The 16,850-nt window shown below is 38.0% G+C and overlaps 2 protein-coding genes across 3 annotated transcripts in view; one reads left to right on the forward strand and one right to left on the reverse strand.

Moving 5' to 3' along the window:
• POLR2B (RNA polymerase II subunit B) overlaps positions 1 to 12,350 on the forward strand; it is a 46,204-nt gene extending 33,854 nt beyond the window's left edge. For both annotated transcript variants that reach the window (XM_079919584.1, XM_079919585.1), the window contains 9 exons: positions 4,132 to 4,228; positions 5,554 to 5,648; positions 6,894 to 7,144; positions 7,226 to 7,315; positions 7,891 to 7,998; positions 8,737 to 8,850; positions 9,249 to 9,409; positions 11,514 to 11,709; positions 12,216 to 12,350. In XM_079919584.1, coding sequence (XP_079775710.1) covers positions 4,132 to 4,228; positions 5,554 to 5,648; positions 6,894 to 7,144; positions 7,226 to 7,315; positions 7,891 to 7,998; positions 8,737 to 8,850; positions 9,249 to 9,409; positions 11,514 to 11,709; positions 12,216 to 12,305 — 1,202 coding nt within the window. In that variant the 3' untranslated portion in view covers positions 12,306 to 12,350. The remainder of the gene's footprint in view (positions 1 to 4,131; positions 4,229 to 5,553; positions 5,649 to 6,893; positions 7,145 to 7,225; positions 7,316 to 7,890; positions 7,999 to 8,736; positions 8,851 to 9,248; positions 9,410 to 11,513; positions 11,710 to 12,215) is intronic.
• A 38-nt stretch (positions 12,351 to 12,388) lies between these two features.
• Positions 12,389 to 16,850, reverse strand: part of IGFBP7 (insulin like growth factor binding protein 7) — an 81,853-nt gene continuing 77,391 nt past the window's right edge. The window contains exons 3-5 of the mRNA XM_079919586.1: positions 14,537 to 14,653; positions 13,742 to 13,868; positions 12,389 to 12,650 (exon numbers count right to left, since the gene is read on the reverse strand). Of these exons, the coding sequence (XP_079775712.1) occupies positions 12,631 to 12,650; positions 13,742 to 13,868; positions 14,537 to 14,653 (264 nt within the window). The 3' untranslated portion in view covers positions 12,389 to 12,630. The remainder of the gene's footprint in view (positions 12,651 to 13,741; positions 13,869 to 14,536; positions 14,654 to 16,850) is intronic.

Here is a 16,850-nt window from a genome sequence, read left to right on the forward strand (position 1 = left end):
TGAATGAATGGTGTGTCTCCTCTTGAAGGGTGGGTTGTGTTTTGTTTTGTTTTGTTTTTTGCGGTACGCGGGCCTCTCACCGTTGTGGCCTCTCCTGTTGCGGAGCACAGGCTCCGGATGCGCAGGCTCAGTGGCCATGGCTCACGGGCCCAGCCGCTCCGCGGCATGTGGGATCCTCCCAGACCGGGGCACGAACCCGTGTACCCTGCATCGGCAGGCGGACTCTCAACCACTGCGCCACCAGGGAAGCCCGGTGGGTTGTGTTTTGAAAGTTGAATTTAGCTTTAAGGAAGCAAATATAAACAGTTTATTCAGAACTTAGATAACCAAAACATTCAGTCATCCAGATTTTGGTTCCTTTGTATTCTGTAGTCATAGTTTTTACTCCACATTTGAAATATTTAGGTCAAGGTACTATGTTACTGTAGCTTTAGAGTTGAGTGTGTTTCAGTTTTTGGAAAATCTGATGATTCACGTATATATGAATTATGTTCATTGAAACCCCACTCAGGGACTTCCCTGGAGGTCCAGTGGTAAAGAAACCACCCTGCAATGCAGGGGACTCGGGGTCGATCCCTGGTCAGGGAACTAAGATCCCAAATGCTGCGGGGCAGCTGAGCCTGCATGCCATATCTGCTGAGCTCGCACGCCTCAACTAGAGCCCACGTGCTGCAAAACTACAGAGCCCACGCGTTCTGGAGCCCATGCGCCACAACTACAGAGCCCACGTGCCCTGGAGCCTGTGCACCACAACTAGAGAAGAGAAAACCACGCCACAACTAGAGAAGCCCCCGCGCCGCAACGGAAGATCCCGCATGCCGCAACTAAGACCTGATGTAGCCAAAAATAAAATAAAAAAATAATAAATAAATCTTAAAAAAAAAAGAAACCCCACTCACATTCAACAATCATTTCTTATATTGCAATCTACTAGTTTATAGAGTTTTCAGCTTTTTTTCTTCTTTAATACTTGTTACTTTATTTAAATATAATTTTAATTTTATATTGTAGTTGATTTACAATATTGTGTTATTTTTAGGGGGTACAGCAAAGTGATTCAGTTATACATATATACATATCCGTTCTTTTTCAGATTCTTTTCCCATATAGGTTATTACAGAATATTGAGTAGAGTTCCCTGTGCTATACAGTAGATCCTTGTTGATCCCAAACTCCTAATTTATCCCTCCCCCCCACCCTTCCCCTTTGGTAACCATAAGTTTATTTTCGAAGTCTGTGAATCTGTTTCTGATTTGCAAAAAAGTTCATTTGTATCATTTTTTTAGATTCCACATATATTCCAAATATCATATGTGTCTTTCTCTTTCTTACTTCACTTAGTATGATAATCTCTAGGTCCATCCATGTTGCTGCAAATGGCATTATTTCATTCTTTTTTATGGCCAAGTAATATTCCATTGTATATATGTACCACATCTTCTTTATCCATTCCTCTATCGATGGACATTTAGGTTGCTTCCATGCCTGGCTATTGTAAATAGTGCTGCAGTGAACGTTGGGGTGCATGTGTCTTTTTGAATTATGGTTTTCTCTGGGTATATGCCCAGTAGTGGGATTGCTGGGTCTTATGGTAGTTCTGTTTTTCATTTTTTAAGGAATCTCCATACTGTTCTCCACAGTGGCTGTATCAATTTACATTCCCACCTACAATGCATGAGGGTTCCCTTTTCTCCATGCCCTCTTCAGCATTTATTGTTTGTAGGTTTTTTGAAGATGGCCATTCTGATCGGTGTGAGGTGATACCTCATTGTAGTTTTAATTTGTATTTCTCTGATAATTAGTGATATTGAGCATCTTTTCATGTGTTTGTTGGCCATCTGTATGTCCTCTTTGGAGAAATGTCTGTTTAGATCTTCTGCCCATTTTTTGATTGGGTTGTTTCTTTTTTGATGTTGAGCTGCATGAGCTGTTTGTATATTTTGGAAATTTATCCCTTGTCAGTCACTTGGTTTGCAAACATTTTCTCCCATTCTGTGGATTGTATTTTCATTTTGCTTATGGTTTCCTTTTCTGTGCAAAAGCTTTTAAGTTTAATTAGATCCCATTTATTTGTTTTTATTTCCATTATTCTAGGAGGTGGATCCAAAAAGATATTGCTTCGATTTATGTCAGAGTGTCTGCCTATGTTTTCCTCTAAGAGTTTTATAGTGTCCAGTCTTACGTTTAGGTCTTTAATTCATTTGGAGTTTACTTTTGTGTATGGTGTTAGAGAATGTTCTAATTTCATTGTTTTACATATAGCTGTCCAGTTTTCCCAGCACCACTTATTGAAGAGACTGTCTTTTCTCCACTGTATATTCTTGCCTCCTTCCTAGATTAATTGACCATAAGTGTGTGGGTTTATTTCTGGGCTTTCTATCCTGTTCCATTAATCTATATTTCTGTTTTTGTGCCAGTACCATACTGTTTTTATGACTGTAGCTTTGTAGTATAGTCTGAAGCCAGGGAGCCTGATTCTTCCAGCTCTGTTTTTCTCTCTCAGGATTGCTTTGGGGTCTTTTGAATATCCATTACAAATTTAAAAATTTTTCGTTCTAGTTCTGTGAAAAATGCCATTGGTAATTTGATAGGGATTGCATTGAATCTGTAGATTGCCTTGGGTGGTATAGTCATTTTGACAGTATTGATTCTTCCAATCTAAGAACTTGGTATATCTTTCCATCTGTTTGTGTCATTTTTGATTTCTTTCATCAGTGTCATATAGTTTTCAAACTACAGGTCTTTTGCCTCCTTAGGTAGGCTTATTCCTAGGTATTTTATTCTTTTTGATGTGATTGTTATTGGGATTGTTTCCTTAATTTCTCTTTCTGATCTTTTGTTGTTAGTGTATAGAAAAGCAAGAGATTTCTGTGTATTAATTTTGTATCCTGCAGCTATACTGAATTCATTCATGAGCTCTAGTAAGTTTTCTGGTAGCATCTTCAGGATTTTCTGTGTATAGTATCATGTCATCTGCAAACAGTGACAGCTTTACTTCTTTTCCGATTTGGATTCCTTTTCTTTCTTTCTCTTCTCTGAGTACCAATGGCTAGGACTTCCAGAACTATGTTGAGTGAAAGTGGTGAGAGTGGACATCCTTGTCTTGTTCCTGATCTTAGAGGAAATGCTTTCAGCTTTTTACTGTTGAGTACGATGCGAACTGTGGGTTTGTCATATATGACCTTTATTATGTTGAGGTAGGTTCCCTCTATGCCCACTTTCTGGAGATTTTTTGTCATAAATGGGTGTTGAATTTTGTCAAAAGCTTTTTCTGCATTTATTGAGTTGACCATATGGTTTTTATCTTCAGTTTGTTAATGTGGTATATCACACTGATTTGCAGATACTGAAAAATCCTTGTATCCCTGGGATAAATACCATTTGATCATGGTGTGTGATCCTTTTTTTTGTGGTATCTTTGTCTGGTTTTGGTATCAGGGTGATGGTGGCCTCATAGAATGAGTTTAGGAATGTTCCTTCCTCTGCAATTTTTTGGAATAGTTTTAGAAGGATAGGTGTTAATTCTCTCAATGTTTGATAGAATTTGCCTGTGAAGCCATCTGGTCCTGGACTTTTGTTGGAAGTTTTTAAATCACAGTTTCAATTTCAGTACTTGTGATTGGTCTGTTCGTATTTTCTATTCCTTCCTGGTTCAGTCTTAGGAGATTGTACTTTTCCAAGAATTTGTCCATTTCTTCTAGGTTGTCCATTTTATTGGCATATAGTGGTTTGTAGTCTCTTACGATCCTTTGTATTTCTGTGGTGTCAGTTGTAACTTCTATTTCATTTCTGATTTTGTTTTTTCTTTTTTTCTTCATGAGTGTAGCTAAAGGTTTATCAATTTTGTTTATCAATACTTGATACTTTAAATCTTTATGGTCTCATCAAAAATAGTTTTGGCAGCAGCAACTAAATAAGATTTTTTATATTAAAAACTTGCTTATATCAAACATTTAGCTATCAGAGTAGTTGTCTCACAGATTGCTATTCCAGGAGGAGTAGACTTTGACAGTTACCATGGTGAAAACATTTGAGGCAAATATGATTAAATAAAATTGATTTAAAAGAAAGGGGTAATTTTTCTTTGTTTCTCATATGGTGCTTTAATGCTTTCTCTTAAATGCACTGCAGGTATCAACTCAATTGTGGCCATTGCATCATACACTGGATATAATCAAGAAGACTCTGTTATCATGAATCGTTCAGCTGTAGACCGAGGCTTTTTCAGGTCAGCTATTTATAAAAGTTGTCAAAATACATATATGGTGGAAATATTAATATTTTATTTTTAAAAAGTTCTTTAAAAATAGGTGCGAATTGTGTGTTTCCAAACTTTTGGGGGTTTTAAATGTCAGTCCGGAAGAAATTTTGATCTGACAGCAGAGAAATTTTTCTGTTAGGATATTTAATCTTCTGCCTCCATTCATGAAACGTTGTGGATATCTGCCAGGCACATGTTGTTACATGGTTTCCTATATAGGGGTTAGTGTGGTAAAATCAGTGCCCTACTCCAGAAAGCAGAAGGCTTGGGTGATGGTCACGAACAACTGAAGACACTGCTGCTTGTTTTTTTTTTTTTTTTTTTTTTTTGAGGTACGCGGGCCTCTCACTGTTGCGGCCTCCCCCGTTGCGGAGCACAGGCTCCGGACGCGCAGGCTCAGCGGCCATGGCTCACGGGCCCATCCGCTCCGCAGCATGTGGGATCCTCCCGGACCGGGGCACGAACCCGTGTCCCCCGCAGTGGCAGGCAGACTCTCAACCACTGCGCCACCAGGGAAGCCCCGACACTGCTTCTTGTATCTGAGGATTTTCAGTTGCTAATATTTTGAGCCCCCCTTTATTTGTAAGCAAATAAATGTTTGTGTTTAGATAATATAGAAATATCTAAAGTAAAAATAAACCTAGAGTTTCAGGACCCGTGAATATTGGGTTAGCTAAAAAGTTCGTTTGGGTTTTTTTGTAAGATGTTATGGAAAAACCCGAATGAACTTTTTGGCCAACCCAATAACTACTATTAAAATTATAGTATATTTTCTTTTTCAATCTTCTATTCTTCAGTTTATTTTATTGTCAAACATTAATCTCAAATCCATGGTATGTGAAAGTTGGTTAAAAAACTGGAAGAGAGGATGGATTTTTTTCTGTATAGTTTTAAGAGGATAGGCACTAAGACCAGAGGTGGACGTTATAGCTTAATATCATAAACTTCTCACTAGAAATATTGGGACAGATCCTGGGTGACCATCTCTGAGGGTTATTATGGGAGGGATTCTTATTTTGGGTAGGAGGTTGGACTCAGTGACATTAGTCCTTCCTGGTCTCACATATAATTCCAGCTGTGTTAAGGTTATGGGTCAAATGCTACATGTGTGGCCTGTACAGCTCTTATGACTTAACTTTGACCCTTAATACAGTTAACTCTTGTCCCAGATTCATGGTTTAAATTGCCACGGTTTAAATTACCACATATCAATTAAGTAAAATTTATTGGTATGTTCTAAGCCCTATTATTAAAGGAAAATAAAAGTTAACTTTAGAACCATGTGTTTTTAGGTCTGTTTTCTATCGATCATACAAAGAACAGGAGTCTAAAAAAGGGTTTGATCAAGAAGAAGTTTTTGAGAAGCCTACACGTGAAACTTGCCAGGGTAAGCAATACTGACATTGAAATTATGGAATTCAAAGTTAGCTTACCATGGTTTTCCTGATTAATTTTTTGGGTTTTGCCCGCCCCCCTTTCTTTTTGCCATGTGGGAGTATGTTTTCTTATTATTCTTAGAGCTTATATTAAGGAAATAGGTATATTTGCCAGAAGTCTTTGCACCTAGGAGTGGGCTTGCTATAGTCCTTCCATTCCGCTAAGTCTTGCATTGAGGAGGGGATTTAGGATATCAGAGAGGTCATGTAATTTCATGGGACACACCTCAGCCCCATTCTCACTTGTACTGTGTCCTGTCCCTCAGTTTATCTATTTGCATGGGAACTTCCTCTCCTCTTCACATTGTGGTGTGACCATAGTGTTTGTCTAGCCACACTATTTGTATGTATTTAACAAATAACTAATGAGAGGACGCCTAGAACTTTCTGTTTCTTCTGGAAAACTCAAAACTTATTTTCTAGTTATTATTTTTACAGTCACTTAAAAGCTGTATAAAGTGGGATGGATAGGATATCCCAGGGAAAAGGTTATCTCTCCTATAGTTTTGGCTTTTTTTTTTTTTTTTTTTGCGGTACGCAGGCCTCTCACTGTTGTGGCCTCTCCCGTTGCGGAGCACAGGCTCCGGACGCGCAGGCTCAGCGGCCATGGCTCGCGGGCCTAGCCGCTCTGCAGCATGTGGCATCTTCCCGGACCGGGGCACGAACCTGTGTCCCCTGCATCGGCAGGCGGACTCTCAATCACTGTGCCACCAGGGAAGCCCAGTTTTGGCTTTTAATAGTATTGCATGAAGTAAAATGTTTTTTTTTTTCCTTAGGTATCTTCCTATTACTCCATTTCCTGTGGGTGGTTCTCTGTGGTAGTGAATTGATGTTCAGTGGAGTTAAGATTATAGAAGATTAAATTCAAACTTTCTGTTGGAGTTTATATGTAGAGGACATAGATACTCTTCCTTATGCAATATAGAGATCAGAAGATGGCAACACACTTACCCAAAGTCACTTAGCAAATGGAGAGTCTGAATCAGCCCAATGCTTTTCTACCGAGTTCAGAATAGTTTGTAGTATTTGGAATAAGGGCACATTACTACACATGTTAGAGATTCCTATGAACTTCTCTCTGACTTGGAACTGATTTATATATTTGGTTTTTAATCTTTTGGGGAGGGGGATTATGGGACATTTTAAATACTTTTCTTTATGGTATTACCATTTCAGAAAATTCTCTTTCTTCTCAGGTATGAGGCATGCTATTTATGACAAGCTGGATGACGATGGTTTGATAGCTCCTGGGGTTCGTGTATCAGGAGATGATGTTATTATAGGCAAAACAGTCACGTTGCCTGAAAATGAAGATGAATTGGAGGGCACTAATAGACGCTATACTAAGAGAGACTGTAGCACTTTTCTCAGGACTAGTGAGACGGGCATTGTGGATCAGGTTATGGTAACTCTCAACCAAGAAGGATATAAATTTTGTAAAATAAGGGTGAGTATAGCTTTGTCATATTGCTATTTATAGAAAGTAAATCAGAATGACTTAACTAACCTATTTTTTGTGTGAATTCAGGTACGCTCTGTTAGAATTCCACAGATTGGAGACAAATTTGCTAGTCGACATGGTCAAAAGGGTACTTGTGGTATTCAGTATAGACAAGAGGTAGGTATCTTTTATCACCTCTAACCCAAAGTTTTGTTGAACATTTTATTAAATCAAAATGTTCTTTAACTTGAGAGCCCAGAGGCAGTAAAGGCTTGACTTTAATTTTAGTGTTTTTTTTTTTTTTTAGATTTTATTTATTTATGGCTGCATTGGGTCTTCATTGCTGTGTGTGGGCTTTCTCTAGTTGTGGTGAGCGGGGGCTGCTCTTCGTTGTGGTGCATGGGCTCTAGGCACACAGGCTTCAGTAGTTGTGGCTCGTGGGCTCAGTAATTGTGGCTCATGGGCTCTAGAGTGCAGGCTCAGTAGTTGTGGTGCATGGGCTTAGTTGCTCCACGGCATGTGGGATCTTCCCGGACCAGGGCTCGAACCCGTGTCCCCTGCATTGACAGGCGGATTCTTAACCACTGCGCCACCAGGGAAGCCCTAATTTTAGTGTTGAATAAGTAGGTGAACACACTACGTTGAACAGAATTTAGGACATAGAAAAGTTTAGATGAGTGGGAGCTAGTTCTAGTTCTCTAGCTAAGAGATTTAAGTTTTTTTAAGTGTCTTTAAAAAAAATTCCTTTATAGGATATGCCTTTCACCTGCGAAGGTATCACCCCCGATATCATCATAAATCCCCATGCCATTCCCTCTCGTATGACTATTGGTCACTTGATCGAATGTCTTCAAGGGAAGGTAAGAGATTTTCTTTAAAAATATAGGTTCCAAATTGATGTTTCTTCTGAAATGTTAGGTCATTTCTTTCATTTGAGCCAGGGTACTTTGGAAAAAGCCAATATGACACTTAACTTTCCTGCTTTTAAATTGGTTTGATTATGTCTCTGTTTTTTGCCAAACTTTGCAAAGTTATGACTGAGAAGTTTTGCAAAATTTACTACATCCAGTCTTTACTTGTATATATGGTTATTCTTTTGACTGGTTCTTTTCTATAAATGGTGGTTAGTTCAGTGTGAACCTAATGGTTTTATAGCTATACTATTAGCTATGCATGCATCTTTCAGTGGAGGTTTTTCTATTTTTGAGTATCTTATTAAGGCAGAGAGGCTACAGCTTAACACATGGATGGCTTGGTTTTAGGGCATTAAAATGTCATTTTCCTTGAGTCGTAGGAAGTACTTGGGAGTCTCATTCTTTTTGTATCTGGCCTCACAGTTTCCTACTTGAAGGCTTATAATTGAGTTGCTTTTATTTTTTAGGTAAATTAGTTTGTTATATTTTATGTAAAATGCTAATAAAATGAACCTTACTATATTACAGCTTTCCATAACATAGATATTTAAGTTAATCCTTAATCTTAAGTTCAAAATCTTCCTTTCCAGAAAGGATTTTTTTTTTAATATATTTATATTGACATAGACTTCTAAAGGGTGACAGAAGGAAGCAGGCTTTTAGAGATGACTTTTCTTTTTAAAGGTATCAGCTAACAAGGGTGAAATTGGTGATGCCACTCCATTCAATGATGCTGTTAATGTACAGAAGATTTCTAATCTTTTATCTGATTATGGTTACCATCTCAGAGGAAATGAGGTATGTTTGCTCTTACATTGGTAATTTGTTATGAGTATTCTTTTTTGTATGTGTGTGATTTCATTTTTTAAAAAATTAAATTTTTCATTAAAGTATACCACATACTTCAAATTACATACAAAATCGTAAATTTACAGGTTGATGAATTTTCACAAAGTGAACACAGCTGTGTGACTGGCACCCAGATCTTGAAAATTAGCAGAACGCTTTTATGCTTAGATGCCCCCCTTGTGTCCCCTTCCAGTCACTACCATCATACCCCCCCCCCGTGACTACTCTCTTTACACTATAGTTTTCTGTTTTGATTTTTATAGAAATGGAATTATACAGTATATGCACATATATTCTTTGAGCTTGTTTAATACTTTTAAGTCTGCTTCAAAATCTGTCTGTTTCAGGTCCTATACAATGGATTCACTGGTCGAAAAATCACATCACAAATTTTTATTGGCCCCACTTACTACCAGCGTTTGAAACACATGGTGGATGATAAGATTCATTCTCGTGCTCGGGGACCTATTCAGATCCTTAATAGGCAGCCCATGGAGGGTAGATCTCGGTAAGAGAGCTGCATCATCATCATTTTTATATAAAGGAATGGTTCTCAAATTTCTTGATTCCAGGACCCCAAAGGCTTTTGTCTGGGAGTTGTATCTTTTTTTGTTGTTGCACTGGGTCTTAGTTGCAGTAGGCAGGCTCCTTAGTTTAAATATTTTCCAAGTAAATTTAGTGATGAGTGACATTGGTTTACCTTTTTGCAAATCTTTTTAAATGAACTGGTTTGTGAGAAGACAGCTGGATTATTGTGTCTGCTTCTGCATTCATCCCATTGCAGGATTTTATTTTTTATAATTAAGTATTGCTATATGAGGAAAATCTGACCTCACACAGATTTGTGGTTGGAAAGGGAAGAATATTTTAATAATTTTCAGGTGATTGTGGATTTTTTTTTTTGATGCTACACCAAAACAAGTTGTCCTTTTTTTAAAAATAAATTTATTTACTTTTGGCTGCGTTGGGTCTTCGTCACTTCGTGCAGGCTTTCTCTAGTTGCTCCGAGCGGGGACTACTCTTTGTTGTGGTGTGCGGGCTTCTCGTTGCGGTGGCTTCTCTTTATTGTGTAGCACGGGCTCTAGGCATGCGAGCTCAGTAGTTGTGGCGCACAGGTTTAGTTGGTCCACGGCATGTGGGATCTTCCCAGACCAGGGTTCGAACTCGTGTCCCCTGCATTGGCAGGTGGATTCTTAACTACTGTGCCACCAGGGAAGTCCAAGTTGTCCTTTCTTAAAGGTTACTTGTGATGTAGAATTTGAAACCACTTAAGTGAATCTTTTATGTTTATTATATTAAAATCCATTGGGCTTACACTTTGTATCTTTTATACTTATGTAATTTTATAGTATCATATTTGGTCATTTGGAAAATATTTTCACTCAGCAGTGAAAGTGCTGAGTCCTAACCACTGGACTGCCAAGGAATTCCCTCTCACAGTCTGGATTTTTGTTGATTGCATTCCTGGGCTCTGTGTTCCTATTTTTCTTGTAAATAGCTAATCGGATCTAGAGCCTTGATGAGGTGAAGGGTTTGTGTTCTTTCACAGTAATACTTCAAAGGCAGTGCTGTATACTTTCAATATCTGGTTGTCTCTTTTATGACTTTAGCAGCTATTAATGATCATTACGTAAAACCTTTAATTATTGGGCTTCCCTGGTGGCGCAGTGGTTGAGAGTCCGCCTGCCGATGCAGGGGACACGGGTTCGTGCCCTGGTCCGGGAAGATCCCACATGCCGCAGAGCGGCTGGGCCCGTGAGCCATGGCCGCTGAGCCTGCGCATCCAGAGCCTGTGCTCTGCAACAGGAGAGGCCACAACAGTGAGAGGCCCGCGTACTGCAAAACAAAAAACAAAAAAAAGGTTTGCAAACTGATGAGATTCTAATTTATCATTTCTTTATTTATTAGCTGGAATACTTTCATAGAGAGAAATGTTGTTTCCTCAGCTGCTAACCTGGTGACATGGTTCATATACTAAAAGGCAAAATAAATGCTTAATTCTTTCCTTTTATTTACCAATTTTCAAAATGACGCGGTAGTTGCCTAGAATCCTCCAAAGCTGACCAAATGTTTTGTTTTTGGTAATATCATTAGAAGCTCATTGATCTTATGTATTTTGTACATTAAGAATGTTAAGGAAGCCATCATCCACTTGCCTGGCCATCAGAACAATGCATTTCACTTACATGCTGGGGAAACCTGTGATTAGTCACCTGTTCTTTCCATCACTTTTGCCAACATGCATTTATCATTTTAGGTTTGATTGCCTGGGAGTCTCATTCATGGAGAAGCTGCTTTATTTAGATTGACTTTTTTATTATTCATTTTTTAGTATAGAGGTGAATTCTAGTAAGTTAAATAGTCTGATGAGATTTTATTTTGTACTTCATTGTATTTTATTTGGAAAAGTATATGCTATACTTGAGAATCTTATGTGTTTACTCTGGGGACCTTCTAATGCACACCAAATAGTTGGTAGACTTCTCACCCTCCCCACCATATAGAGAGAATGCAAGAGTAGAAAAATCGGAGTCTAGTTCTCTTTCTTTCTAATATTCTTTATGATAATAGAAAATCAGTACAAAATAGTCTGTTGTTTTTTTCCATGACAGTGATGGTGGCCTGCGTTTTGGAGAAATGGAACGAGATTGTCAGATTGCCCACGGAGCAGCCCAGTTTTTAAGGGAAAGACTGTTTGAGGCATCAGATCCATATCAGGTTCATGTTTGCAATCTTTGTGGAATAATGGCGATCGCTAACACCAGGACCCATACGTATGAATGCAGGGGCTGCCGAAATAAAACCCAGGTATGTACATACCTTACTGACAGTTGATATCTGTTTAGGATATAACCACGTTGGCCTAATCATCCAGGCAGATTTAGTGTGGTGGAACAGATTGGCATTTTCACAATTTTGATAGCATGCTTCTATAAGATAAGAGTCCTAGTTTTAAATGAGGAAAAAGGTAACAATTCTGTTTTTCTAAAAACTAATTAAGTTTCAGTGTGGTAATTTCTCTAAGCTAAGCTGTTCATCTTTTGGAAATAATAAGACCTTGTACAAGGAATTTTAAACAATGAGTTTTGTTAAACCTTTTAATTGAGAAGGGTGAATATAAATTATATCTGGCAGAAAGGGCAGAATACCAAAGCCTTTTAGGAGAAGAGCCCCAAAGGCCAAGGTAGGATGAGTGTTATCAGCCTCATTTGTTCATCACCTCCAGTACCAAGTCTTCAGCTTTTTCTGGGGTAGGGACGTGGGGTCCCTTCAATACAGCTTTGCTAATTACCTTTTTTTTTTCTCTCCCCCAGATCTCTTTGGTGCGAATGCCTTATGCATGCAAACTGTTGTTTCAGGAACTCATGTCTATGAGTATTGCACCTCGAATGATGAGTGTTTAGCTCTTTTAAAAATCTTTGTGTCTTGTTTGTTTCTATGATATAGCTTTTAAAAAATTTTTAAAACAACAAAAATGTACTTGCACTAGGAGAAAAAGCATTTTATTTGTTTTGTTTAATGATATGCATGCTTTTCTTCTGTAAATAGACAAATTTTTGTAGACAGTCTTGATGTGTTATCTTTATTTTGTATTTCATGGTGTAAAACCAGTGAATATAACTAAAGTGTTAGTGGACTGGATGAAAAGAAACTGGTTATTAGGCAAGAACAGGGGTTGTAGTTACCCATGACTACTTTTAGCTATGCAGATTAATATATTCTGCAGGTTTACAGCTCAGCACCTTCACCTGTTTAAAAAGAAAAGATAAAAATAAGTTACATATATGGACATGGTTGACTTTCTAATTTTGAGGTAGTTTAGTGTTTGTTTCCAAATAAATGAAGATGTTAAAATGTGGGGATAAAGGATGTGTGAGTAACTATAAATGATATGGTGGAATTTGAGCCATATGGTTTTAGATGTGGAAGGTGATTTTGTTGTACTTGTCTATCTGTAAGTGACAGACCTTACTATAGAACTGGGAGAAGCATGTTTCACAGATGAGCAAGGTGAGATCCAGAGAGGCCAAGGAACTTTCCTTTGTCATCCAGTTCTCATTCAGAATTTAAAACGGAATAATTAGTGGCAGAGCTGAGACTCAAACACATGACTCTTAGCTACTGCTCTGTTTCATCACTTGACTTTACACATCTTGGCTGAAGAGAATCTGACCAAACACATCTTTACTTGATATTTCTTCCTTTCGTACCGCAGCTGAGTGATCCACACAGTGGAATGGTTTTGACAAATGCTGACAGTAAATTTCGTTATTTTTGGCTTAAGGAAAAACCAAGTCAGACATCAGTCTAATAGATCTATATAAATGTAAAGTAGCATTACTCTCATACCGCCAGGATGGATGCTTAAGAGGAAGCTTTTGACAGTGAAGTGGATAGAGGCAGAACAGAATTGAGTACTTGCCAATATACTCTTTCTGGGTTTTTTCTTATAAAAGCTCAAAGTGAAGGACCAGAATTGTCTACAATCATTTCCTTTTAAATGGGAATTTAATATAATAGTCACAACACCAAGGAAAATGCTGTGACGATAGATAGAAAGTTATGGGAAATATAAACCATTCCAATCAGGTTTGACTCTTATGTGTAAGATAAAGTGAAAGCATCTGAGTCATAATAATAGCATTCCATCAACCACTGAATGTTCTTTTGGAGCCATGCACTCTACATTTTGATTACATACTTAATGTCCTTCCCTTGTGGATTCCTAACATCACAGAATTTCATTAAGAGCTATGTCTGATACTTTCATACTTGGTTCTGTGCTTTATTAAACAAAAGCACTAGTCATTTTTAAATGGTTATGAGATTTATTACCTACCTTTTTTCACTGGTATTTCATGTAAGGCATCAACCACTGTAATTTTTGCTGATGCCGAAGCCTGTCCTTGGGAATTGGATGCATGGCACTCATATTCTCCGGCATCTTCCTTACTAAGAGGAGATACCTGTGAAAGAAAAAGGATCTTTAGTTTCTCTATGGCAGTGAACTTTTTTCTTGTGACTTCAATTAGGTCATTATTTCATAAGTTTCCTAACATGACCAGGCGTTTCATAGCAAAGTATTTCTACTGCTAGAAACAGTGCAAGTCTTGTGTTAGGAGTAATTATATAGCTATCGAATTTGGTCTGCCAGGAGGATTCCTACTATGAGGTAAAGCTGTCATGGACAACTTTAGGTCACGTTGCATAGGTTAAAAACAGGCTAGGTGCACATATCCTCATTTGAGGGAGACGTTGGTGTAGGGTATGTGATCTAAGTACTATCCATGCGTGTCCATGGCTATCAGAGGTCAAGTAAAATAATCAATAATTGATTAAAATAATGCTTGGGTCATTAGTTCCCTTTGAGGATTTTGCTTTGAACTCTTAGGGGAAAAAAAAAGTTGGTTCTGATTTATTTTTTGGTGATTTCCAAAACATCCTAATAAAGCCCAGTTTTTTTTTTTTTTTTTTTTAAGTTTCCTTTGAAAGAGAAACAGCAGCTCGTGGTAAGGCTGTTCTAAAGAGATGTGGAAGGGCAGACGAATACTTTGAGCCTGGTAGTACATCAGGCACCTTTGGTTTGCTCTGTCTATTCCTAAGAGTGAAATCCTTGCTAGCTCTTGGTACTCACCAGCACCCAGCCAGTTACTTCATGCTTTTCTGGGCCACCCCGGGTCTGAATGGCCAGGTTGTCTCGGTCGCCAGGCAAGAGTTCTGTTCTTTGAACTCCATAATGACCCCTTTTAACCTGCAAAAAAAAAAAAAAGGCGGGGGTGGGGGATATAGTCTGAGTTCTCTGCACTGGATCATCAGCTTGGAAGTGGTCAACATTCCTAGAATTGCACAGGGTATGCATCAGACTTTCTAACTGGATTAAACCCAGCAATTTCCATATTACCCTTTCCTGAATACTTATGTAAAATATACATTCTTTTTTTTACTTCTTCCTGTCAGTTTCCCTCTAAGCTTGTATATTTTGAATTAATGTATTTTTCTGCATGTTTGGGGAATACAGACTCACACTTTCCTGCCACTGGCTACCATCATTAACGCATGCCCTTGTAAATTCTGCTTCTCAATGTTGGGTCTTGTTTGCCATATGCCATTTTGATAAACTGTCACCGAGTCCTAGGTTTGGGACCTTGTGTAAGAGCTCAACTCTTGGGACTCTTCCTGCAACAGCTTCATCAATGGAAAATAACAGTTTGAGTCCAAAGCCAATACCATTACTCTATTCTGAGGGCTAAGGGTTCATCACATGATTTACTAAAGACCTGAGAACAAAAACGCCTGTCCAATACGAGCTGCTGTCGTTGTTCTCTTATGACAAAACTTGCTATCCCTGTGCATGTCATGATGAGATTCAGAAAGATGAAGAAAGAAGAAACTGGGTTTCCTTGGCTTGAGGCCACTAGAGAATACTGTCCTACTTCCCCCCCTCATCTAAAAAGGTAAACTGTGCTCATTATGTAAACTTTGGAAAATGTATAAAAATTCACAGAAGAATAAAATTTACCTGTAACCCCTCCATACATATACATTTAGCATAAATTTCTAGAAGTGGAATTGCTGAGTCACAGTATAAATATTTTAAGGCTTGTGATAATGATGGGTTTAAAAATATATATCGAAGAATACATGAAGCAATGTTTGTTTATTCCATCCCAGCCTTCAAGAGTTAGGTTGATGTTTATTGATATTACCTTTGTAATTAGAAAAAAGGATTTACAGTCTCAAATAGGTAGTTTTCATTTTCTTTTATAATTAAGCAAATCTTGAGTTAGATCATAGTATCTAATTTTTTTTTTGACACTTTACATCAGAGTTGCTTCTCCTACTTGTGAGCCCACTGCCACCACATGCTGTTACTAAGCTGTTGTCTCAGCATCAAACCCACCCTTTATTTTTTCTGCTTCATGACACCAGGATTGGCACTCGGCAAACCATGTGGAATCTAGGCCAACTCCTACTCTAAAAAATACCTAGCATTACTTATTTGGAATGCCTGGTTTTCGCCTGTTTGCTTTTCTTTTTTTCCCTGACACTTCCCCATATTGCCACTATTAGTGAGAGAAAACCAGGTATCTCAGTGTTTTTCTCATATGAATGTTATAAAGACAAAACAGATAAACTCAATAGGCATCTTTTTCCTTCAGTTTCCAAGTTGCAAACTGGAAGAAATGGTTTATACTAGTGCAGATCTTGAAACATTTATTTAAAAATGGTTTTAAATAATGGTTTTGGTATTTCTCTCTTTTTTTTTAAATAATGGTGTTAAGTATTAATTTGATTCAGTGGCTAAAGTAATATATCTCTGGTCTTTATATATTGAATTTCAGAATTCTTTAAGGGTTTTGTATGTGACCAAAGCAGAAAAACACTACCGTGTTGAAATAGTGAATCTTAGCAACTGAGCTGTTGCTCCTCAGCTCATGTAGCTCTCAGTAAAGAGCATTCTGTACCAATTAACCCGACCCACTGTGTGCCAAGAAACTGTTCTTGTTAAGTATTTGATTGGAAAATGAATGCTTATATTCAACAGAACTCATATCTTAATTAACATATTGTAAAAAGTTTTATATCATGTAGAAAACATACAGAAGTGCAAAGAATTTTTACGTGGCAAATTTTTATATGGCAAACTACTGCCTTACTTATGTAAGGGGAGTGGGTTGATAAATACATTTTTGGTTTGAGAAAAAAAAGATGCAGGCTGAGCTGAGAAAAGTGATTTCTAATACAATTCTACAGATGTGCAATGGGCTGGAAGTTTGTAGGGTGGAAAAAACTGCCTAGAAGTCACTGCTCACCATAGAGCCTCAACTAGGTGAAGAATCAGAGGGAGACCCAGGAATTCACCTCAGCCCTCTGTGGTTGTGTTTTAGCTGCAACAAGCAATAACTAAGAAAAAGGTGCCAGTGACTACAGAAACAGGATGCATTAGT

Source organism: Stenella coeruleoalba, assembly GCF_951394435.1.
Source record: "Stenella coeruleoalba genome assembly, chromosome: 4".
NCBI classification, from domain to species: Eukaryota; Metazoa; Chordata; class Mammalia; order Artiodactyla; family Delphinidae; genus Stenella; species Stenella coeruleoalba.